This window comes from Mustela lutreola, chromosome 1 (assembly GCF_030435805.1).
Source record: "Mustela lutreola isolate mMusLut2 chromosome 1, mMusLut2.pri, whole genome shotgun sequence".
NCBI classification, from domain to species: Eukaryota; Metazoa; Chordata; class Mammalia; order Carnivora; family Mustelidae; genus Mustela; species Mustela lutreola.
The window spans coordinates 238,323,161-238,348,193 of NC_081290.1; the positions used below are offsets into that span (position 1 = coordinate 238,323,161).

Below are 25,033 nucleotides of genomic sequence, written 5' to 3' on the forward strand. Positions count from 1 at the left end.
TGCAAAGAGTCCAGAGGAGGGGTGGGGTCTCCCAACAGGACTTCTGGGAAAAGGATCCTGGGAATTTTTGCCAGAAACTAAACTGAGATTCCAACTCGGAGAAGTTGGGGGTGGTTCGTGTTGGGTCAAGGCTGTGATTGGACTGCAGAGTCCACTAGGGAGGAGGAAAGCCGAAGTAAAACGCAAAGAACGTTTTACTCCCCACCCTCACCTCCACCCCAATGCATGCTCACCCAGGCCTACAAGAGGGTGCAGCTACTAGCCTGGAGAGGACCAGTGTGTGTGACGGGTGACGGTAACAGATGGACCCAAGGAGCTCTCTACCCCAAGTAGACCTGCAAGGCCTGCAGGAACGGGCTTGCCAACAGCTGGACTTGATCACCGACTTCCAAAGTGAGATCACCCATCTGGGGAATAACAAGCAGGCTTGGCTTTCAGGCTGTTTTTAGAGGATTTTCAAAGCAGTGGCTAGAAAGCAGGAGACCACCTGGATCCTTGGCTTTTTTTTAGCACAACAGAGGAGATCCCACCCCTGGGCAATTTGCGGGACAATGATGGCCCTTCCTCGAGCCTCTGCTGTCCTAGTTCTGTTCCTGGCAGCTCTTCTGCCCCCAACCCAGCGTGCCCAGGACCCGGGCATGGTGCACTACATCTACCAGCGCTTTCAAGTCTTGGAGGTAGGTGGCATCTGTGCACCTGATCTGGGGTGCATGCCTGCCTGATAAGTCTCCTTATCTTAGCCCAGCTTCCCTAGCTACCGGGATGCACGTTCCCCACATGGTCAATGCCAAATACATGGCCAGTCTCGCCTGTGAGAGTTTTCATAGTCAAGTGGTTCAGAGCACCAACTCCAGAGTCTAGGCTTTACCACTCCCCAGCCCTGAGCAGGACTTCACTCCATTTATGGATTAATAAATTAATCCATACTTAGGACGTTCCCTGGCATGGTGGTAAATGCCCAAAATGTTATTATTCAATAGTTCAACTTTTAAAATACAAAAATTAGAAATTTGGGGTCACTTTTTATTCATATTCTACCATATCAGGGTGGTAAGCAAGTTTTCACTTTTCCTTTTTGTCTTTTTATGATAAAACATGAGGCCACCATAAAAAGTCATGATGTTGTACCAAGAAGCTACATCTTCGCTTCTTTGCAGCACCGCACTTGGGTTCAGAAATGAGTAGATTTCAGCTATGTCAGATAGAGAGAAATTGCTGGGATCCTTCCTCCAAGTGCCGCAGCTGGCGCTTCATTAAAATTTGTAAAACACCAACATTTTTGCTACACAGACAGGCTCCCAGGGACAAATGTAACCCTCTGCCCAAGTTCTTGACATACTACTCCTGGTGATTGTCTCATATTTTAATTGCCTTGCGTTTATACAAGTTAAATTTTGATAAATTATTTATCTTCTTCCAAAGATACTTTCCCCCCCCCCAAAGACACTCTTATCTGCAATGTTTCTTCTCTATATTTTCTTGAAAAATTCTGAAGTCCAAATTAGTTGATCATCTGGTTAAGTAAAATAACAGAGCAGACTGAACGCATTTCCTAACGTTGCTCAGGCAACCAGCTGAGACCTGGGGGCCGGGGAGGTGATGTTCCCAGGATGGTGGCTGCCTCACCTGTTGCCTCCTCAGACAGCTCCTCCCCAATGTGCCTCCTAGAAAGTGCCAGAATTATGTTCAACCGAGGTCCCTCTGCAGTTAACACCGACTTATCCTGAGATAAGCGCTGGCCAGATGCCTGCAGGTTTTCCTCGATACCTGAAATCTGGTGTTCAGACAAAGGTATAAAGTACAGACAAATACTTTGATGGTTATGAATGTGAATTTGAAAAAGATAAGGAAAAAAATGAAAAAGATAGGGATATTGTTTGTATAGATTTCCCCATCCTGGTCAGGACCTGGTGGGGAAGTCAGGTCCCAGAGGGCAGTCACTGATGACCAGTGTGGACACTTACAAGCTGACACAGTCCTCTCGCCCTGAGGGACTTGTGTCTGAGGGGTACTAAAGAAATAAGAGGATTGATTTAGGGAGTTTCTCTGCCTCTCTCTCTTTCTACCTTTCCCTCTCTCTTTTCCTTCACAGTGAACAGTATTCCATACTACTATTTGGAGTTGCAGTTTTTACAACTTTTGTGAAGAGCATTTTGGTAGACTGCCAAATGAGCTTTAAGAATATGTTCTCTTTGACCCAGCCACCCCATTTCTGGTCTCCATTCACTTTATTCTTTCTCTCAGTAAATATTTATGAATATGTGTGCTAGGCCCTGTGCCAGGTGCTGGGGATGGAGCTTACTTCTGGAGATCCACCCTAAGATAATAATCAGATAAGTACACAAAGATGTAAATACAAAGATTCTTTTTAGCATTGTTGAAAAGTCCATAAATGTCCATCAAAAAGAGTCTAGTAGAATAAATAGGACATCAATGCAATGGAATTCTGTATCATTAAAATTATTGTATAGCTATCTATTAATTAGTATTGAAATATGTTCACAGTGTATTAGCAAGTGAAAATATGTTACAAGCATTATAGTAAAATTGCATTTTAAAATATATACTTATATATGTATGATGAAATGCATGGGAAAACTTTTAAAAACTGACACACTAACCGATCAGTGGTATTTTGAACTGAGGGATTACAGGTGATTTTTATCTTCCCCCTTACAATGATTTGTAAATTAAAAATCTTTCTCAATGAATGATAGCTATTTATATTAGTTGGCCAATTTAAATAATGAACAATAATTTATTTTCTGACTGAAGCAAGGACTGGAAAAATGTACCCAAGCAACGAGGGCATACATTCAAGACTTCCAAGAGTTCTCCAAAAACATCTCCGCTATGCTGGGAAGATGCCAGACCTACACAAGTGAGTATAAGAGCGCAGTGACTAACCTGGCCCTGAGAGTCGAACGTGCGCAACGGGAGATCGACTACCTGGAGTATTTGCGAGAAGCTGACGTGTGCGTGGAATCAGAGGACAAAACCCTGGCGGAAAAGCTCATCCAAGAGGCGGAAGAAGAGAAGAAGATCCGGACTCTGCTGAATGCGAGTAAGAGAACTCTGTCTTTGATAGCTCTTCTAGGGACTCACACTCAGAGACACAGATGCAGCACAGATAGGGGTCTGGCAAGTAGGAGAGTAAGAACCCGATGTGTGGTTTTGGGTGCAGGTGCTAGGAGGGAAACCTTAGCAGGGAGCAGGTGTCTGAAGGAAAAGTCACTCTCAGAGAGCAGCTTTTCATTTCACAGAGTTTCTGAAGGCCCCATGGAAGGTCAGAGCTTCAGTGTCAGAGGTCAGCCCAGGAAGGACATTTCCAGATAGACCTTGGTTTGGAAGAGGCATGTGGTCCCAGATCCTTCCAGAGAGGGTAGAAGTTTGGTGGATTCTCCCAGTACCCTGGGAGTAGGGAGTGGCTGCAAATGTGCCAAGAAATAGTCTGCAATTTTAAATGGCATCAGCCAACCCTCAGAGCTGGGGACTGCAGTGAATTATTACTGTGTGTGTTGTCAGGATGGTGATATTTAGAAGATTTGTCCTAACTGGTGATCCCATTCAAATCACTTCCAGGCCATTAAGAATAATGGTTAGGAGCTTGAATTCTAATAACAAGTATCATGTAAGAAAAACATAAATGAGAAAGGATATTTCCTGTCCATTTAAATAAAACAATGAGGGAGACAATTCACCCAGCTCAGAGTCTGTATTCTGAAATGGTTTCATTGCAAATAGGAAAATTTTATTTATATGTTAATTATGTCTGCCCCAAATGCAAGAAACTCCATCGGGAAATAAGATAAAAGCTGAGTGCGCTTATTGTGCTAAAGGTTTTGTAGATCTTCTCACTGTAATCCTGATAAGAACTCCATGGGTCATTATAAGAAGGAGGGTGTCCCTAAATGAGATGACACTTGATCTGCATTTTGAACAAAGTGTTAAGAGAAGAATGAGCAGAGGGCACATGAGGTACGGGCACAACCTACTGAAAGTGTATGAGTACGTAACCCTTAGCATGAAGATCTGTGGATATTTTGAGTGGAAGCCCTGTGGGGCAGGTACATTTGGAAAATAAGAAACAAGACTCAGGAGTTCAGCAGGACCCAAATAATGAAAGGCCTTGCATGCAAGGCAAAGGGGGTTGAATTTGACTGGAAAAACAATCAAGAACCACTAAACAATTTTTAGCAGGGGCATGATGTGAAGGAAGTAGGCGAGACTTGAGAAAGACCAGTTGGGGGGCCTACTATAATTTGGGGGACAAGTGATGGTGTCTGCATTAAGTGTCATTGAGATGGAGAAGGGCAGATGGATTTGCAAGCGACTGAGAGTTGGAAATGCCATGGCTTAATGACTGATAATTAAAAGTGAAAAGTGAGTGAGAAGGAGAAGTCCAGGATGCTTTCCAGATTTTTGGCTCAGGTCACTAGGTGGTTGTTCTCAAATATGTTGAGATAAGAAACCCAAGAGGAGTTTTGGAGCACTTATTACTCTACTATTTTTTTTTCCCAGAATACTTATTAGTTTGAAATCTTCTAGTTTATTTATTTGTTCAGTGCTTATTTTCTGCCTCTCCATCTATAAGGTCAGCTCTATGAGAGCCTGGATCCTGCATTTTATGTTCAATGCTGTGTCCCAGTACCTAGAGTAATGTCAATGGTCAATGCATACTGGTCATTGAATAACTAGGTGAAGAAATGGATGAATACATGGAGGGAGAGACTATCAACACAGACAGAGGTGTTACTAGGTTTTCATAGAAAAGAGAACATCTTAATGCTGAGGCAGAAGGGGCCTATCTGAAATATGAAACAGTTGACCAAGTTGGTTGAATGAGTAAATGATTCTTTTTGGCTCTGACATTGTCTTGACCCTCTGAGAGGGAGCAGATAGGGGGTAAGCTGAGGTGAAGAAAGGAGGAAAAGGTGAGGGTGATCCAGCAGAGGATGAACAGAGGCTGCCTAAAAAACTAATGGGAGGAATTGAGTACCAATGTGGCCTGAGCTAGAATGTGCCTGAACTTTTATGCCAGGGGGCAGGCAGGACCCGAGTTCTGAATGGTGGTGCTAGGTTAGCTCCCTGAGCTGCTCCTGGTCTCTGGACTCGCTAAGCCCCTCAGGCTTGGGGTTGCCCCTTTCCATTCAGCTAGAGCTCAGCAGATGTCCCGATTCAGAACTTGCTGCTCTTTCAACCCCTGACCCTCCAACACTAGAGGCCTGAAATATTCCTTCTCCCAGCTCCATGGTGAGTGAAAACTTTGAACTTTTCTGTGATTGCTCCTTCTATGCCTGTTGCATCGGAGCCCTCATTTGTTGATTCATTGGTTTAAGATTCAACAAATACTCTTGGCCCCCTCCTATTGGATGGGCCATGTGCTATATGGTAGGGATGGAAGGGTGAGCACATCGTGTCTGCACCCTGCCCTGGCTTTCTTACTGCTCCTCTTGCCTCTGATCTTGCCTGTTGCCTGCTGTCACACAGACCTCCCCACAATACAAAATTAATCATATTACTCCTCTGTGTTGAATTTTTTTTTCCTGTTCCCCATCAATTACCAACACCAAAAATTCCATTCAAATCTCTTGGCCTTTTATATAGGAAAGGTCCTTTATAAAGTGACCCAAGTTGATTTTCAGTTTCTTCTTCTCCCATAATTTACCCACATGCAGTTGCAATTAAAAAAAAAAAAAGAAAGAAAAGAAAAAAATATATATATAGTTCTTCTCACTTTCTCACTCCCCCTTTTTGACTGAAGAATGCTGTGAATTCTCAGTGAATCCCTCCTGCCAGGCAGATTGGCTTCTAGTGCTCCCAGAGTATGTCCCTAAATCCCCCAAGGGAGCATTCATCCTCTCAACCACACATATCTGTATGTATTTACTCCTCGACCAGACCGTGAACATATGGACATCTTCATTTCTACATTCACAGAGTCTGGGTCAGCACAGCCCTTGGAGGAGGCTATAAAAATTATCTATAGAGGAGATACTGGTGGCAGAGTCCCCTAAGAGCTTAGTTTAGGGGAAGACAAACCTGTAAACAATCACAACCTTCTGATCAGTATAGATCTATTATTTTCAGAGGCTCTCTGCTCAAGGATAGAGTTTTCTGTACTTTGTATGCTATGCCCATCCCCCACTTTTTCTTGTTTGCCATTTGTTAGTAATTAGATCTACCTTAGTGTTCTAATTCCAAGTAACAAACTACCACAGATTTAGAACTTTAAACAGTGTATATTCGTTCTCTCAGAGTATCTGTGGGTTGGGAGTCCAGCCAGGCACCCCTCACCTGGACACTTTGTCCAAGGAGGACACAGTCAGGCATTAGCAGGGCTGCATTCTCACCTGGAGCTCAGGGTCCACTTCCAAGCTCACTGAGGCTGTTGGCAGAATTCACTTTCTCAGGTCATTGAGACCAAGACCCTCATCTTCTAGAGGCTGCCCATCTATGCTGGCAGCTCACAGTGTGACTGTTGCTTCTTCAAGGCGAGAAGGAGAGTGTCTCTCTTTAGGAAGCACCCTTCCCTCTTAAGAATTTGCATCTCATGTAAGTCAGGTCCACCCCTAATAACTTCCTTTTGGGTTAGCTCAAAATCAGCCGGCTTGAGACCTTAATTTTATCTGCAGAATCCCTTCACTTCTGTCTTGCAATGTCACCAAATCCTGGATGCTAGCCTGTCACAGTCACAGGCATTGCCCGCTCTCAAGAGGAAGGGATTATGTAGGGCAGGTACAGCAGGGGAGGGAATTTGGGAACTCTGCCTACCTCCTGCTCTCATGCTCTCATCTGCTAGGTCCCGCTGCTACTAATTGCCTGTACTAGTCTTCATCCTACAAGGCTCCCATCTTCCTGTAGTCTATCCTTTGCCAGCAGGGACTGAGCCAGCTAACAGAGCTCCTACTATAATCCTTAAAACTCAAGTCAGCTCCCTTGTTTGGGCAAACACCTTGGGATTACAGGCCAAGGTTGTCATGTCATAGGGTTTCCTTCTTACCTACATACTGTCTTACAAAGAGAGTTTCTTTGGAAACCCTGGAGGGAGAGAATGGTGCAACTTTCTTGGGAGATTTGACCTTGTCTTGGGAGATTTCCAGAAAATTCTGACATCACTAAATGTGTTGCTTTTGGGGCACCTAGGTGGCTCAGTTGGTTAAATGTCCAACTCCTGATCTCTGCACAGGTCTTGATCTCAGAGATTTGAGTTCAAGCCCCACTGTTGGGCCCCACATTGGGCTCCACACTCAGCATGGAGGCTACTTAAAAAAAAAAAAAAAAGATGGTTTGCATTTACTTCTTGAATATTTCTCAGTCAACTAGGAAGGGTCAGATACTGGGGATGGTAAATAAAATAGACCTGCTCTGAGCTGTTTTCAAGTCTTTAGCCTTTATTTAGAGACAATCCCCAAATGACATTCACATGAGGGCTGCAATCCCAGGGTTGTTCTGAGGTTAGGTCAAATTCTTAAATCTTTTTAACTCTGACACACACTCTCTCCTTCTCTCTCCCTTACCCCTGCATCTCTTTCACACACACACACACACACACACACGCACACACGATTTAGAATGCAGTGAGTGAATAGTACTGCTACACAATCTGACTTATATTTAAAAGTCATTCCAAATCTTTGGCACTCTGTTATTAGTAAAAAGAAATTTTACGTTGCCTTTGGCAACTTATGGCAAGGCATGCTGCCTCAGACACCCAGATTGAGAATTTATCCAACTAACAGTTTTTCACAGATTCCACAAGGCTGTGTTCTTGGGTGGATAAGATTATTAACCTCTTTCTACTTGTAAATAGCTTACGAAGAAAAATTCTAAGGCAGTCAAAACAAGCCATTAGAGCAGATTTTATTTTATTTCCTGTTTCATTCCAGCTCCTTTTACTGCAAGGGTGCACATAAGTGACCTCAAGTAACCCTCTGTCTCGTGAATTAAATAACTCCTATCGTTTGTTAGATCATCTTTCAAAAAGAAAGTCTGTTTGTTGCTGCACATTTAAATGCCTGTGGGATCCATTCAGGTGTTATAAATGTGCCTGCCCCATATTCAAAGCCATTAAAAGCAAAACAGAATAAAAAATAATATACCCACTGGAAGCCAAATAAAACATCTCTATGAGTCAACTCCCAAGGTCCACTGTGTGCCTGTGCATGCGCACGCACACACACACACACACACACACACACACACACACACACACACACACACTGTAGCCAGAAGTTGCTGCATTCTGGGGCCAGCAATGCCAGAGGCGTGTGTAAAGCTTAGCCTGTCCTAGCTCCCGCAGAGTCCAAGAGGTCACTGTGCCGGGTCCAGAAAGGCCTCCGTACACAGCACTTCTTCTGTTTACTTATGTGACAGGCCTACCATCTAGGATACCTCCAGTCCCATCATTATGGATACTACTAGAAGGTCCCCAAGTTATTTTAGCTGATGGCTTTTGGCTTCAAGTTGAGTGAACACCCATTCCTTCTCTCTCTCATTCATTCATTTGCCCCCCGATTCAACAATTGTCTCCTGAATTCCAGGTCTGTGTTGGTATTGTTCGAGGCATTCGAGATGGAACATGGAATAGGGTGACATCCTTGTCCTCAAAAAGCTACCGCCAAGTGGGGAGCCCATCTAGACGAAGCCAGGGTCACAGCCAGAGTGACCAGTGCTCTTGAAGGAGCAGGAGTGGGGAGTGGCATTAAGTAACCAAGGGAGGCCAGGGCTGCTGTGCAGTGGTAAGGAAGGGACTGTGGTCAAAGCAACCCTCAAGCTGAGTTTCATAATAGAAAAGAACGGATGAAATGGACAGAGGAGGAAAGGATGCTTCAAGCAAATGGAATGGCCTGTGGGAGCACAGGCCTAATGACGCCTCATGTTTAGTCACAGAGAGCAGATGAAGGAACCGGACTGAGCTAAGCTCCTCTGTGCTGAGCCAGTGCCTGCAATTTTGCATTGCCCTTTGCAGCTTATGGCAAAGCATGCTGCCTCAGTCACCCAGATTGAGAATTTATGTAACTAACAGTTTTTCACAGATTCCACAAGGCTGTGTTCTTGGGTGGCACTGACTCAATCTATCCGACGCCTCTCGGCTAACTGAGGCCAGAGCTAGGATGCACACTGGGGCGGGCTGCCTCGGACATAGGCTAGCCTCTCCCATCATGCTGGGCACGATCGAGTGGCAAGCGCTGGTCCGTCCGGACTCAGCGGGAGGTTGGGGAGGGTCATGCTGGCCACAGTGCACAGAGCTGGCCAGCAGCGGTGGGGATGGGGGGGGGATAGGTGTGCACCAGAGCTCGGGGTTGGGGTCAGGGGTGCCATCTTCAGGACGGTCACAGTGAGAGCCCTCTGTGCCAAGACTCAGGGCCTGCAGCCAGGAGGCCCAGCTGTCTGTGGTTTTGGGGTGGGACACTCTGAGGACCGCGTCCATCCCCTTGGTCTCTGGGTGATGAGATTCCCACTCACAGACTGCGTTAAATCATTCTTTAACATCCTGTCCAAGAAGGGTCCATGTTCTTCCCTCACCTCCTTGGTTTTTAGTTCCCTGCCTTTCCTTCATTTACTTTTAAAGCTAAAACACTCCTCTGCATCCCCCAAGATTCTCTCAGTTAGTAGAGAAGTTCCACACACCCACCTTCCTGGGCTAGAAACCTCAGAAGCCTCTCTTTGGCCCTCATCTGACCAGTCCCCATATCCAGCAGCTCTTTCCTTGTACACAACCCTCAAATCTCCTCTTTCCATCTGCGCTGTTCTCTCATCCACTCCGGCCCCGATTCCTGCAGGAGCCGCTCACCGAGCTTCCTGCCACCAGGCTCTCCCCACTCCAGGGCTCTGGCCTAGATCGCCCACCAGGGTTAGTTGACTAGAGTTACTACAGCATTGCCTTAGCAGCTTTGACAGAAACCTCAACTTAGAGGATAAAGCAAACCCCACAAAATGGCATAAAGAAAGCCCTAGCTTTCTTTAGACCCCCAACCTAGCTTTCTTCGCTTTTTTTTTTTTTTTTTAAGATTTTATTCATCCATTTGAGAGAGAGAGAGAGTGAGAGAAAACATAAGAGGGGAGAAGGTCGGAGCGAGAAGCCGTCTCCCTCTGGATCTGGGAGCCCGATGCAGGACTCGATCCTGGGACTCCAGGAACATGACCTGAGCCGAAGGCAGTTGATTAACCAACTGAGCCACCCAGGCCCCCCCCTTTTTTTTTAAGATTTTATTTATTTATTTGACAGAGAAAGAGCATGAGCAGGGGGGAGGGGCAGGGGGAGAGGGAGAAGCAGACTCCCCGCTGAGCAGGGGGCCCGATTCAGGACTTGATCCCAGGCCCCTGAGATCATGACCTGAGCCGAAGGCTAACGCCTAAGCAACTGAGCCACCCAGGCATTCCCCCGCCCCCCACCTAACCTAGCTTTCTTAAAATATTTTGTCATTCTCCACAAAAGTAACACCTGCTGATTAACTAAAAACTATGAATATCATCTGCACTATATTTACTTTATTTACCTCTATGTAATGGGAGATAACACGTCAACAGCTGAACACAGGAACTTCGAGTGTTTCTCAGCTCCTTGTGTCACTGGGCCTGTCCCTGTCCACCCACTGTTCTACACCATGCCCAATGTGCTATTCAGAAAACAAAATACAGTTCACGCACCCCTGCATTATTCATGCCATCTTCTCCAAGTCTCTCACAGTGCCTGGAACAGAGTGGAAATCAAAATTCTCTGACCCTGAGGAACAGTTTCTTAGAAAGTAGAGGGAGCTATTCGCCAAAGATTGCATTAAGCCCTTTTGTCTGTTCCATTGTCCCCAGCCCACGACAACCCTGCCAGGCAGATACTATTACAGCTTCTTGTCCGATGAAGAAACTATGGTGCCCCGTGTTTTACACAACCCCGTCTGCCTCCCACATGCCTGCTATGTTCAGAAGTGTGCTCCCTCAGCCCCAGACACACCAGATTCATCTTGGCCTCCATTTCTGCTCACTATGCCCTCACCCCCACTCGGTTTCCTGTTGCCACAATAATGCAGCATAACAAACCCCTCAGTAATCTTGTGGGTTAAAACCATAATCATTGATTATTTCTCAGGAGGCTGCAAGGCAGCAAGGCAGTTCTGGGCTGGGCTGGGCTGCTCTCAGCTGGTTCCCCAGAGGCACATGGCTCAAGGGACTGGCTGAAGGTAGTCTCCGCTGGGATGGCTTGGATCTCTTCCATGTGGTCCCTGCTCTTTCAGGAGACAGACTTGGGCTTATTCCCATGAAGAAGGCAGACCTCTGAGAGAGAAGGCACAAGCACACTAAGGTCTGGTCACTTGTACTGAATTCTTACGGCCAAAGCAAGTTCTAAGACTGGCTCTAGGGCCCACCCTTCCAATAGGACCTTTGACAGCATCTCAGAAGACTTTTGGTCCTGATGCTCCTGGAAATAATCATTAAACAAAATCCATTTTTACAGAGACAAGTTTCTATATGGAAGCAGTAAATTGGGCATTAGTGTGACTGATGGTTTTGAGGCTGCCGCAAAGTTCAAGTTCAAAAAAGCAGGCCCTAGACTTTGAGACAGGCTGGTGAGAACAGGATAAAGTGAGATTTACTGCACAGGAAAAATGTGGGCACAATGTCAAAATGACTCTGTTTTCTAACCAGGCAAATGGGAGAATGGCAGGACCACACCTAGAAATTGAGAACGTTTCTATCCCTTTTAGTTTGGTAAGAATAGTATTACAGGAAGAAAACAAACAAAAAACACTATGCAAAAACAAAACAAAACAAAAACCCACACACAGAGAAAAACTTTTAAATGAAAAATAAGTTCAGCTTTTAAAAGAAAAATAAAAACAAAGAGTTCATAATTATAACCTTGGAATGCTTACATGTTGCAACATTCTGATAATTGATTCAAAATGGAGCAGTTTGGTCAGACATTCCTCAGAACCCTGCCCACTTCACTGCCTCCCTTCTCATGAGTATTGACCAGCCCGCATCCTCTGGGATAGTGTTCTTAAGCTTTTAGTTTTAGGAACGCTTTACATTTCTAGAAATTATTCAGGACCCCAAAGAATTTTCCTTGATGTAAGTTACATCTATTGATATTTACCATATTCATAATTACTATAGGAAAATTATAATACGTGCCAGATGCTATTTTGGGACAAGACATACAGCAGTAAAACAACAACAAAGCCAGACACCTTGTGGGGTGAACATTCTATTGAGGGGAGCCAAACAATAAATAGGTAACAGATAAATTTAAAACATATCCGAGAGAGAGGATGATAAATCCTATGGAAGGAAATCAGCTAAGGTGTGGGGATTCTGGCAGCTGGCCAGCACCCAAAGGAAACATGGTAAGGAGGTTGGCTGTGTCAGGTTCCAGCTACAGGCACCCTGTGGTTGGAGTCAGCCCGACTCATACTCCCAACTCACACATCTCCCACATACTCTCCTGTGAAGTTCTTAACTTGATGCGGAGGAGCAGAGCCTTGCAAGCAACGAGCCATATTATCAAATCTGTTTTCTTTCTCACAAGCAGCTGCTCATCGCCAACAAAGGGAAGCTGTCAGGGCACCATAGTGGGGACCATGGAAGACTTTGAGTTTAGCGCTGGGAACCTAGAAAGAGCTCTAAAGTAGATTTACTAAAGACCTCCGTAGGACTCACCAAAAGCCAAGCTATAGAGCACTTACTGTATTCCAGGCCCTTTTAAGGCCTAGATTCACCGTCCTGCCAAGCCAAACCCTCCCATGGCTCATCGAAGGCCATTTCACACAAGCCAGGCTTCCTGCCTGCCTTCCTGGCACGCAGCTTACCCAGGCTCTCAGGAGTATGCAAGGGCACCTGCCAATATCTGCACCTACCTTTTGCTGTTTAAAATCTGATTTCTAAGCTGGCAGAGCGTGAGTTGGGATAGAAGTTGGAACACCAATACTGCATTCTCTGAATCAAATTGATTCTTGCGTTTGTGGACAGTAAGCAGTAAGAGATTAGATGGGAAGGATACGCTTGGTGGATCCCAGGCACTCTGAATAAAAACATAAATAAGACCCAGCCTCTGTCAGAAGTGTTTACAAGGAAACAGAATGAGTAAGCAGTTCTGATTCAGCAGGATAACTGCTCTGGAAGAGACCTGCATGGACTGCTTTGCACACACAGGAAGGAGCAACTGATTGCTCTGCAGGACCAGAGAATTTTGTTTCGAAGGACAAGCAGACGTAGCCCAGGTTAGTGAAAGGGAGTGAAGGAAAAATATGGGCAAACTCTAACACTTGGAAAAGGTCATGGCAGGTTGGTGACCGGTGACCAGCCAGGTGGGGTGGGGACGTGCCAGGAGGAGGTCAGATGAAGGACCTTGAGTGCCGTGCTAAGATACTTGAAACTTATTCTGTGGACAGAAAGTACGAAACAGCCCTAATTTCCACAACACATTAAGTCTGCCCTCACAATTTCATTGTATTAGTGTGAAGCTTTTATACTTAATTGCTACTCTGAGAGCAGCCATCTTGGTCATTCCGGAGCCTAACATTGTACCTGTCACTTGATAGGTTGACTAATGTTTATTAACATGAATACAATCCAGGTAGTTGAAAAAGTCAAGTTTAATGGCACAGAATTTCAAGAAGCAGTCAAAATACTCATGGTTTTACAGTTTTTCTTTGTTTATTTTTAATGAATTCATCCCTCTTTTTCCCAAGCAAACCTGGGCTCCCTCTCTGTCATTCCATCACCCTCCTCCTTGAGGGCTCCCACCATCTAACCAGTTACTAAGACCTGACCCCTCTTTTCCTGAGTATTTCTTCTTCTTTTTTTTTTTTTTTCTCCAAGATTTTATTTATTTATCCATCAGAGATCACAAGCAGGCAGAGAGAGGAAGGGAAGCAGACTCCCTGCTGAGCAGAGAGCCTGACTCGGGGCTTGATTCCAGAACCCTGGGATCATGACCTGAGCCAAAGGCAGAGGCGTTAGCCCACTGAGCCACCCAGGGGCCCCTGACTATTTCTTGAATCCATACTCATTTTTCTTTTTTTTTTTTTTTCCATACTCATTTTTCCATGTCCATCATTATTTCGATTGATCTGGATTGTACTTACAGACTCTCTACCTGATTCCCGGGGGCCCCTTCTCTCCCACCTCAACCCCAGTCCATTGTCCACCAACATCTGGACCAATGTTTCTAAAACATAACTAGAGGGCAGTTGAGTCACTCCCCTATAGAGGGGCAAGTCTCACCAGGTTTGGAGAGTTTTGCCCTTTAATAAGGGCAAAAGTATTTTAAAAATTCAAATAAGTGATATTTGTATATGAAGTCACTGGGAGGCCTTGGGCCAAATCCTATCCAGGTCTGCAGTTTTGCTTCAGGAAAACAAGAGATTTGCATTCTTTGGTTTGCCAGTGGAACTTAGCTTGCCATTGTCTCTGTTAAATAATTTGCATCTTGACTGAACTCAAAGGTTTTATTTATTTTTTTTTAAGATTTTTATTTATTTATTTGATAGAGAGAGATCACAAGTAGGCAGAGAAGCAGGCAGAGAGAGAGGAGGAAGCAGGCTCCCCGCTGAGCAGAGAGCCCGATGTGGGGCTCGATCCCAGGACCCTGAGATCATGACCTGAGCCGAAGGCAGAGGCTTAAACCACTGAGCCACCCAGGTGCCCCTGAACTCAAAGGTTTTAAAATTTATTTTCTTTCTCAACCTTTTTCTCCTGCTAATTCTCTCTCTCTCTCAAGAGAAGCACAGCAGGGAGTTCTATTGTAACTCAAACACAAGAAGTATATTTTCTTCTAAGTCCAAAAGAGGAATTTATAAAATTATAGACTCTCAGCCCTGAAGAAACACTAGAGAATATCCAGCCTAAACCCCTCATTTGAGGGCTAAGGGCAGATTGACCAACGGACTTGTTGGGAGACAGAGAGAACCAGAGACAGGGTTCAGACCATTCAGGTCTCTGACTCCCAGTCCCAGGTTTCCTCGGCAAAGGCAGGATAGCACAAGGAGAAATTCTGTGTGTCCGTATTCTCAGAACTGTCTCTTCCTAATCAAAACCATCTATCAACACTCTTTTTTTGTTTTTCTATTTCTCTAAGGATTTTGCATGTAATAAGAGAGGAGTAGATGGAGAAAGGAGAATGGGTGTTTTAGTTTCTGCTGTATATTAAATGAACATTTTCTCACTTGTGAGACATTGTATGTGCCTTGTTCTTAGATACAGTCCCCCTCGGTAGCTGGGCTGTAAGCTCACTGACCCTCCTCGCAGAGGGATGGGGCCTGTCTCTGGGGCTGGCTGGAGCTTTCCTGGCCAGCCCTGCCTCCGGGTTCCCACTGAGTTCAGAGGACCCATAACTGGGTAACCTTCCAAGGAACTTGTCCAAGCCTTTTCTTTTCATTTGGAAAATGGAGATTAAAATATTCACCACTTAGGCATATTATAAGCACTTACTTCAAGTTCCTGTAAATAAAGTACTTCTCACTGTGCCATGCATATTGTATGTATTTGTAGATATTTATTAACTTCTCAAGCCTTTGCATTTGTTCTTCAATCAGAAACAGCTTCTGAGCTTCTCTCCTGGCCCATGGGCCCCTCCTCTTCCCCATTAGAGACACCGCTGAGCAGTTGCAGGCCTAACCCCTCCTTCCTGCAGCCTCTGCCCACTCCTGCCATGTGACAAGAACCTTGTGTCAGATTTTTTAATGAAATAATGGATTTGAAAGTCTCTTAAAAGCTTTAAAGTACTTTACAAATTATTATTTACTTAAGACAGGCCTGTTGTCAGAACTCCAGATGCACAGCCTAAGGAGGCTCTAGGAAAACATCTGTTTGAATTAAGCTATTTTCTTCATTAATTCAATAGATATTTATTGAACTCACAAAGCACTAAGTTAGGCAATCAGGTACAATAGTCAACATGAAGACAAAAGTCCCGCTTTTGTGGAGGTTACAGTCCAGTCCAGTGGGAGAGAAGGACAATAAGCTAGTAAATAAAACATGACAGAATTGCAGAATATGGACAGCAATCTCCAGGAAATGAGAAAGATGTTGGAGTAGAGCATTTTAAATTTCCATGCGGTTGTCACAGGAAGCCCCTCGGGGAGATGACACTGAAACTGAGATTTGAAGGAGGAGAGGAGCAGACTGTGGGAAGATCAGGGAAGAGAGCCCCCAAGGCAGAAAGAATTGCAAATGCATGAGCCCTGAGGCAGAATCCAGCTTGGCCTGCTCCAAGAATAGCAAGAAAACCAGGGTGATCAGAGCTCAGTGAGCAAGCGGGAGGAAGTGGAGGATGAAGTCCCATAGACAGGCAGCTGCCCTGTCCTGAAGGTAGTTCAGGGCAGGATAGGAGGTTAGAATTTTATTCCAAGAGTGACAGGAGAATGGGTTTAGCAGGTCAGCCACATAACATATGTTTTTAAAATGATTAATTCTCCTGCTTTGTGGAGAGCATCTTGTCGGTAAGCAAGAGTAAAACCGGGGAGACAAAGTGGTCTAGGCAAGAGGGGAAGATTCAGGGAGCACAGGGATGAGTGGTAAGAAGAGGAGGAGAGAGACATGTGAGCATTTTAATTTAAGTATAACATAATTTAAAGGTTCGTTTTAATATCAGAACTTGCTGGTGGTGGGGAGATGGAGAGAAAGGAGTTAAAATGACTTCTAGCCGGATGTATGGGTGGCTTAGTCTGTTAAGCATCTGCCTTGGGCTCAGGTCATGATCCCAGAGTCCTGGAATCAAGTCCCACATCAGGCTCTCTGCTCAGTGGGAAGCCTGCTTCTCCCTTTGCCCCTCCCCCTGCTTGTGCATGCGTGTTCTCTCTCTCTCTCTCTCTCTGACAGATAAATAAATAAATCTTAAAAAAAAAAAAAAAAAAGACTTCCGGGAGTGCCTGGTGGCTTAGTCAGTTAAGCATCTGCCTTCAGCTCAGGTCATGATCTCAGGGACTTGGGACTGAGTCCCATGTCAGGCTCTCTGCTCAGCAGGGAGCCTGCTTCTCCATCTCCTTCTCCCTCTGTACTCTCCTCTCTCAAATAAATAAATAAAATAAAATCTTGAAAAAAAAAAAAAGAATGACTCTTAGGTAAGAAATGTGGTTGATGGTTTTTACTTAAAATGAGAAGAGTAGGGAGAAAGAATTTGGGGGATAAGAGCAAGATTTCTGATTGGACAGGTCAAGTTTGAAGATATCTAGGTAGGGACACTGAGCAGGCCATTAGATAAGTGAATTTGGGACTAAGTAGACATCCAGGTAGGATGTCATTCCAGAGGCAAATTCCAAATTCATCATTAGTTAGAATTTATCTGTATGCAGAACCATCAGATAGACTGAGGTGGCTCAGAGAAGAGATGTGAGGACAAAGCACTTCCTCCTTGAGTGGGAGAGGAAAAAGAACCCAAAATGGATGCCAAGAAAAAAATCCAGAAAGGTGGGAGGAGAAACAAGAGGAAGGATGTTCCAGAATCTGGAGAAAAGGGTTTCAAGGGGAGGTAGTGATCGAGTAATCAAATTTTGCTGTGAAGCTGATTAGGATATCAGACTGAAAACTGACCCTTGGATTTGGCCAAATGGAGGTTGTTGGTGACCTTGACAAGAACTGATTATGTGGAGTAGGTAGGGGAGTTTAGAACAGCAGAGGCCAGAAGCCCAATTAGAGCAGCTTAGGGCATAACTGGAGATGATGGAACTCCTCAACAGAGGAGTGTCATTACGAAGTGGAAGAGAAAAACAGAGCCACACTAGAAAGTTCTGTTTGTTTACTGAGGGGAAAGGTCTAGGAGGGCAGGAGAGACTATTGAAGTTAAGTCCTTGAAGGTTATTGGAGATGAGATCCACTGTAAAAATAAAGGGAGCAGGAGGGAAGGCAGAGAATATGGGTTCAGATGCAAATCGTTGTTACATTCGGTGTTCAGAAAACTCATTCATTCATTTATTTAGTAAATATTGACCTACTATGTGCCAGGTGCTGTCTTAGGGGCAAGACATACAGCAGTGAATGAAACAAATGAGAAAAACTCATGCTCTCATGACATTTACATTCCATTGAGGGGAATCAAGTGGTAAATATGTTAACAGATGCATTTATAATATGTCAGAGAGAAGTTAATAAGCACTATGGGGAAAAATGAACTAGCTGGAGAAGAGGGCTGCCATTTTTTATGGGGTGTTCAAGAAAGGCCTTAATGATAAGGGACTATCTGAGAGCAGGCCTAATGGAAGTGAGGGAGGAAGCCAGTACATATCTTGGAAAGACGGTTCCCAAGCAGAGGGATCCAAAAAAGTGACAAATTCTTGAGGCAGGAGTGTGTTCGGCACCACGTGAGGGACAGCAGGCCAGAGTGACTGAAGTGCAGCGGGTGGGAAGTACTGTAGGAGAGGAGACCTGAGAGGCAGTGCCGGGGCAGCTCACATGGTCTGGAAGGTGAAGACTTGAACTGTACTCTGAGTGAGAAGGGAAGTCACTGGTGAGTTTTGAACAGACATGCGACATAATGTAACTGACATTGCTAAAAGCTTACACTGGCTGCTGTGGGGAAGGCAAGGGAGCTGAGGATGAAGTGTAGCCGCCCTGAGGGAGGCAATTGCAGTAATGGAGGCAGGAAATGAGGCACTTCTTGGCTTGCTTCTATTCTCTCTGCGAAATAAGGGGTAAGATCTTCATACAGGAGAGAGGACGGTATGATGGAGGTTTGAGGAGAGAAGAGAAGGACTGATAATTGTGGATGATGACTTGATTAAAGGACTGTGATAGAATTGCTATCCAAACAGCTGGCAGTAACAAGTGTTTGCTACTATGCTTGTTTACCTCAGAACCTCTAGGGCGTCTCTGGCTCTGCCCCTCTCCTCTTCATGTCCGGTTTCTCTCCCTTTATCCTGCTTCATGTCCTCTGACTCTAGAGAGTCCCCAGTTATCCTGGAGAACCCAAGCATTTAAGAAGAAGAAAATAACAACCCATGGGCCCATCCAGCTTCTGATACCAAAGCCTTTGCAGAGACCTGAGGGAAACCCGCAGAGCTCAGTGCTCCTGAAGTGTTACAGACCTGGCATCCCACCCCCACACACTCCAACAGTCAACAAGAGAGGTCCATACTGTTCCCATACAGACCTCAGCAGGCTTTGAGGGATACCCATGGGGTTCCTCATGCTTCTAGTAAGCCATCCCTCCCCACCTCCATTGACACTGTTCACCTTACAACAGACTGTCTAATGGGGCCGCCCACACAACAAGTTCAACATCAGAACTGGTGACCCATCTTTCCTGAAATGTCCAGGAGAACCAGTTTCATCCCGGCCCATATCCCTCCTTAACTTGGACACCATGAGAATCCCAAGACACCAGGGTCATCTGGAAGATAGCGTATTTTAGGGCTAGGTGGAAATGGCTTCTACCACTTCTGTCCGTGTCCCACTGGACAGAATACAGGTCAGCGGGTGCAGCCTAACTACAAAGAAAGCTGTGAATATATAAGTGGGGAAGAGGAAGATGGAATGGCATTTGGTGAACACAGACACTGTCTCTGCCATAAACAGAGAAGAAATGAGTAGAAGGCATGCATGGAGATAGTGGTGACCCAAGGATCAAGGGAAACAAAATCTTCAAGAAAGAGGAATTGATCAATACTGTCATGCTGTGGGAAAATGAAGTAAGATATGAACATAAAGTTCTGAGTTTTCAGTTAGGAAGTCCTTAGTGATGCAATGAGGGGTAGTTTCTGTGAAGTTCCTATGAAGTGAAAAATGGGAAGTGAAGTAGACCCAGAGAGCGTAGACCACTCTGGAGGAGAAACTACATAAAATGATAGAAGGAGTGAAGTAACTAGAGAGTGGTGCCTAATTGAGGGAGAGGGTTTTTTTTTTTTAAAATATAGGCAAGGTGTTTATAAGCTAAGGAACTAGCAGTGGAGGAGGTATTAAAGATGACAGAAAGGTGGCAGTTCATCTAGGGAGTCAAGAGGAAGCCAGAAAAGGGTGAGATCAGAGCATAAGTGAATGTCTTAGCGCTGGACAGGAGGAATGATATGACCTCTTCTAGATGTGTGGGAGGGTAGCCAGGGTAGGACCAACTTAAGAAAAGTTTATAGTGAGGGGCAGGAAGTTCAGGGACATCATGTCTAATGGTATTTATTTTTTCAAAGGAGTTAATCTGCCGTTAGGGAAGAGACTGATGGGGTAGTATGTGTGTATATGGTTGGGGGGCGGGGACAAATTGAAGATACCTGCTGTGGTAGATAGGGGTTAACTGTGGAGAGAGTGGTATGGTGCTTAGGGCTCAGCTGAGGTTGGAGAACACTTACGTGTAGTGGCATGTTTGTGAGGTTTTCTCCACACCACTGTCTGGGACAGACCCAGATGTTTGAATTCATCCAGGAACAGGGGTTTTTGTAGAGCAGTTATGGTGGAATAACGAGGGGCTGGAGGGTGAGGGTCCTGGTGAGAGAGGTATTATGGGTGATAGGAAAGGAAGCTGAGAGCCTGGGAGAAAGTAGAGGTCAAGGGGCAGGAGGGCATGAGGAAATGGAAGAGCAGAGTCCGTGAGAACAAAGAAGTGAGAAATGGAAGGGTAAGGAATTATTGCAGAGGTTGGCATATTAGAGTTTTACATTTCTAATAGGGAACAGTTCCGGGGAGATGGGGCGGGGGGATCCAGAGTATGGAGGTTGGGGAGTGGTTGCTAGAGGAGCTTGAAAGCAACGTGCTGTGGAGTTGAAGAAGTTGAGGTGCTCAGACCCTTGAAGTGTGTGGGGTAGTGTCCCAGAGAGCTCTCAGTGATTCAGACTAGAAGGAGTTGATAGCATGAGATACAAAGAAGGGAGGGCTTTTGCATGAAGATAGAGAAGCTGGAGAACTGTAAAGCCCCCCCCCTTTATCCCCCACTTCATCTTCCTCCCCCATTTGAGACCCTTAAGATCCTGTTTGGATCATAGAAATACTGTCCTAATTGGTTTCCCTGATTTTCGTTTCTCTCCCATGTATCCAGCATACACACAACTGCCAGCTTAATAAATTTTGACCATGATTCACTCTTGCTCAAAAAACTCAGTAGCTCCCTCCCTGCCTATAGAATAAAATCCATATTCCTTAGCCCCACCCTCAATGCTCCAGCACAGAGCTGGTTTCAATCCCCTGTTTTGTTTTATGCATCTAATTTGAGGTAAAAGCAAGTATTTAGTTTATATTGGTTTCAGTGCTGTACTACTTTACTAACACAAGTCATGAATGTGCTTTTATGAATTTATGAAGAATGTTATACCCTGCCATGTCAGAATGGTCCCTATTAAGGGTCAATGGCAATGTAGATTATCTGCTTCCTCAAATGACAGCACCATTCCCTGTCCTTTTGTAAAAAAAATCCACTTTAAACTTTCTATTGTAGTGAGTCAGGTACCTATAAAGCAAGAACCATTGCTAATTTATCATTGTACCTCGGAACTTTTGCACCCCAGCTCATAATACCTAGCTCAGTATCTCGCCTTCTGTAGGTATCCAGTGTCTGCTGACTACATGCATGCAATCATGAATAAATTAATGAATGGATAAGTGGAGTTCTCATAATGTTCTAATAGGATTAAGGGCCAAAATCCTTCACTAGAAGGTGATCTCCTCAACGTTAGGGTTGATATTATATATATATATTTTTTATCTTCAATACTTACTTAGCATGGTTCTGGGAGCTTTGTAAGCTAAGTCCACAGTAGATAGCTGGTAAAATCTGGACAAATGGAATTGAATCAGGCAGCTTTACCCCTAAGTGATTCCCACTGTGTCAACTCCAAGGAGGTGAACAGGGTCTCTGACCCAGCAAAGAGCTGTTTATGTCCTGACTTGAATAAAACATTCACTCTTATCATTGGACAGCAGCTCCCTTAACAGAAACACATTTATTCATTTAATTCTTTGATTCTTTAAACCATACCGTAAGTTGTGATTGATCTGTGTGTGATAACTTTATTCTAGACACTGAAGGAAAAAAATAATCTGTGAGAACAGACACATGAAAAGATGCTCAACATCACTTATCAGGGAATTGCAAATCAAAACCACAAAGAGATATCACCTCATATCTGTTAGAATGGCACATATCAAAAAGAAAGAAATAACAAGTGTTGGCAAGAATGTGGAATAAAAATGAAAGCCCATCTACTATGAGTGGGAATGTAAATTATTGTAGCCACTGTGGAAAACAATAAGGAGGTTCCTAAAAAAAAATCCAAAATAGAACTACCCAATGATTTTGTATTTCCACTACTGGGTATTTAATCCAAAGAAAACAACACTAAATTTTAAATAATACATGCATCCCTTTGTTAATTGCACCTTATTTACAACAGCCAAAACATAGGAGCAACTTATGTGTCCATCAATAAACGAGTGGATAAGAAGATGTGGTGTATATGGAATGTTACTCTGTCATAGAAAATGCAGTCTTGCTGTTTGTGACAATGTGGACAGACCTGGAGGGTGTTAGGCTAAGTGAAATATGTTAGAGGAAGATGCTATATGATTTAGCTTATATGTAGAACCTAAAAAAAAAAAAAAGACAACAGAAACAGACCCTAAAATACAGAGAACAAACTAGTTGTTGTTTTGGGGGAACAAAATGGGTGAAGGCAAGTGGGAGGGACAGGCTTCCAGTGACAAAATGAATGAATAGGGATAAAAGGCACGGTATAGGAAATATCGTCAATGGCATTGTTGTCATGTTGTATGGTGACACGCGGTCGCTACTCTTGTGAGCAAGCATAACATAGAAGTTGAATCACTGTGTTGTACACGTGTAACTATTGTAGCATTATATGTCAACTATTCTTTGATAAACAGGAAATACAAAAGTAATCTGTGAGAAAAGCAGACATCTCATGTCCATAAAGTACCTCTTTTTTTTCTACTGTTTGGCCAGGCTGTGACAACATGTTGATGGGCATAAAGTCTCTGAAAATAGTGAAGAAGACTATGGACACACACGGCTCTTGGATGAAAGATGGTGTCAGCAGTTCTCAAAAGGTTTATTTCCTAGTTGGATCCAGAAACAAAACTGTTTGGGAATTTGCAAACCTGCGGGCTTTCATGGAGGATAGCACCAAGCCAGCCCCACGGAAGCTAATCCTAACACATTCCTGGCAGGGAACGGGCCAAGTGATCCACAGAGGTTTTCTGTTTTTTCACAACCAAGGGACTCTCAATGAGATCATCAAATATAATCTGCAGAAGAGGGCTGTGGAAGATAGAATGCTGCTCCCAGGAGGGGCAGGCCGAGCCCTGGTCTACCAGCACTCCCCATCGACATACATTGACCTGGCTGTGGATGAGCATGGGCTCTGGGCCATCCACTCAGGGCCAGGTGTCTATGGCCATTTGGTTCTCACAAAAATTGAACCTGGCACACTGGGAGTGGAACACTCATGGGACACTCCATGTAGAAGCCAGGATGCTGAAGCCTCCTTCCTTTTGTGTGGGGTTCTCTATGTGGTCTATAGCTCTGGCGGCCACGGCCCTCACCGCATCACCTGTGTCTATGATCCGCTGGGCATTGTCAGTGAGGATGATCTGCCCAAACTGTTCTTCCCCAGGCGGCCAAGAAGTCATTCTATGATCCATTACAACCCCAGAGATAAGCAGCTCTATGCCTGGAATGATGGAAACCAGATCATTTACAAACTCCAGACAAAGAGAAAGCAGCTTCTGGAGTAATGCAGTACAGCAAGGAGGGAGAGCACTGAGGCTGTGGACACTGCTCTCTGGGACACGGAGGCCACAGCCCCTTTGCAATACGGTATCCCTCTGATCACATACAGGGATAGAGCCTAGAACTGGGCTTGTGTATATATCCTCCCCCCGGGATGTTATGGCCTGAGTTATCGTCCAAGAGTGTAGATGAGAGTCTGTCATTTGGAAATTTTCAACTTCCGTGACCCACCCAAACCTCCTGGCTCTCAAGGCCCTCCAAGTGCTGATCCAGCTTACGTCCAGACTTTCCCTTACCCCTACAACCCTAGCCCTTTCCCCTGCCAACAATTAGAAACATAGCCCACTTCCTAATACTCCTGGCTCTGTCCTGGCCTTTCCTGACACTCTTTCCCCTTTCTTAAATGCCTATTGGTATTCTTCCCATTTTTCACCACCCAGTTAAAGTACAATTTCCTATAATGTTTACTCTCTAGGTCCCCCAGCTCTGCCCCTTTACCAAGCTGAAGAGATACAAGAGGAAAGTAAAACCGCTCACATTTGAATACCACTTGCCAGTTCCAAAGTGTTTGCTCCCATGTGCATCATTTAATTTTCATGCCACCCTGTGAGACGTGCAGAAGAGGTCTTTATACTTGCCATTGTAGAGATGAGAGAAGTCTAGGTGAGCCATTCAGAGGAACACAGCCTCAGAATGAGAATAGGGCTTGAAAATACTGCAAATCCCATAGTCTTTCCATTGCCGAAGGGAGCATCACATGTGATGTTTGTTCACCCAGCCTTTTCTAAGCAATACACTCAGCATCTCATCCTAAAAAATCACGGTCTACCCCCTGCGGCCGGTTTTCGTGTCTGCACAAGATGTTCTGGAAAGCCCTTCCAAAGCTACTTCGTCCAGAAAACCAGCCTATAGCCTAAGGGTGAGGACCCCACCTGTAGCCTCATCTTGTCTTAACTTCCCCTCTGTCTCTTTACTTGCTGGAAACACAATAAAACTGACACTAAGCAAATAAGCCTCATCAGGGGAGACTTGCGTGTGTGCCCTCAGCAGACAAGCTGGCAGGAAGCGCTCAGCTCCCCAGCACACCGAGACCTGGGGAGGGAAAGCTTCTGGAATCTGGACAGAAGCCGGGTCGTGGGCCAGTGACTCCCTCACAGCAGGCATGCGAAGTGGCACGGGTGACAGAGGACAGCTGTGCTGCTGCAGAGGGGCTTCTTTAAATCTTTCCCACGCATTTGTCCACTTCAGCCCAGTGTGGGTCACCCGCGCGGGCTGTGGTGCCAGTCCGTGTCATGTGCTGAGGCCTCTGTCTTTCCAGGTTAGTCACATGAGAGGGCTTGTTTTGTGTGCTCACAGCTGTTTTGCCAA

At 44.9% G+C, this 25,033-nt stretch overlaps 1 protein-coding gene across 1 annotated transcript; it reads left to right on the forward strand.

Annotated features, from left to right (window-relative positions):
* Positions 1 to 62: 62 nt before the first annotated feature.
* Positions 63 to 24,677, forward strand: OLFML1 (olfactomedin like 1). Its single transcript, XM_059135082.1, has 4 exons — positions 63 to 393; positions 511 to 677; positions 2,776 to 3,064; positions 22,880 to 24,677. The coding sequence occupies exons 1-4, from the start codon at positions 303 to 305 to the stop codon at positions 23,668 to 23,670; spliced, it is 1,338 nt and encodes a 445-aa protein (XP_058991065.1). The 5' UTR covers positions 63 to 302; the 3' UTR covers positions 23,671 to 24,677.
* Positions 24,678 to 25,033: the final 356 nt, after the last annotated feature.

Coding starts and splice junctions, on each gene's coding strand:
- OLFML1 (XM_059135082.1), top strand. CDS start 303: ATGGACCCAAGGAGCTCTCTACCCCAAGTAGACCTGCAAGGCCTGCAG. Junction 394..510: donor CTTGATCACCGACTTCCAAA/GTGAGATCACCC, acceptor GCTTTTTTTTAG/CACAACAGAGGAGATCCCAC. Junction 678..2,775: donor AGCGCTTTCAAGTCTTGGAG/GTAGGTGGCATC, acceptor TTCTGACTGAAG/CAAGGACTGGAAAAATGTAC.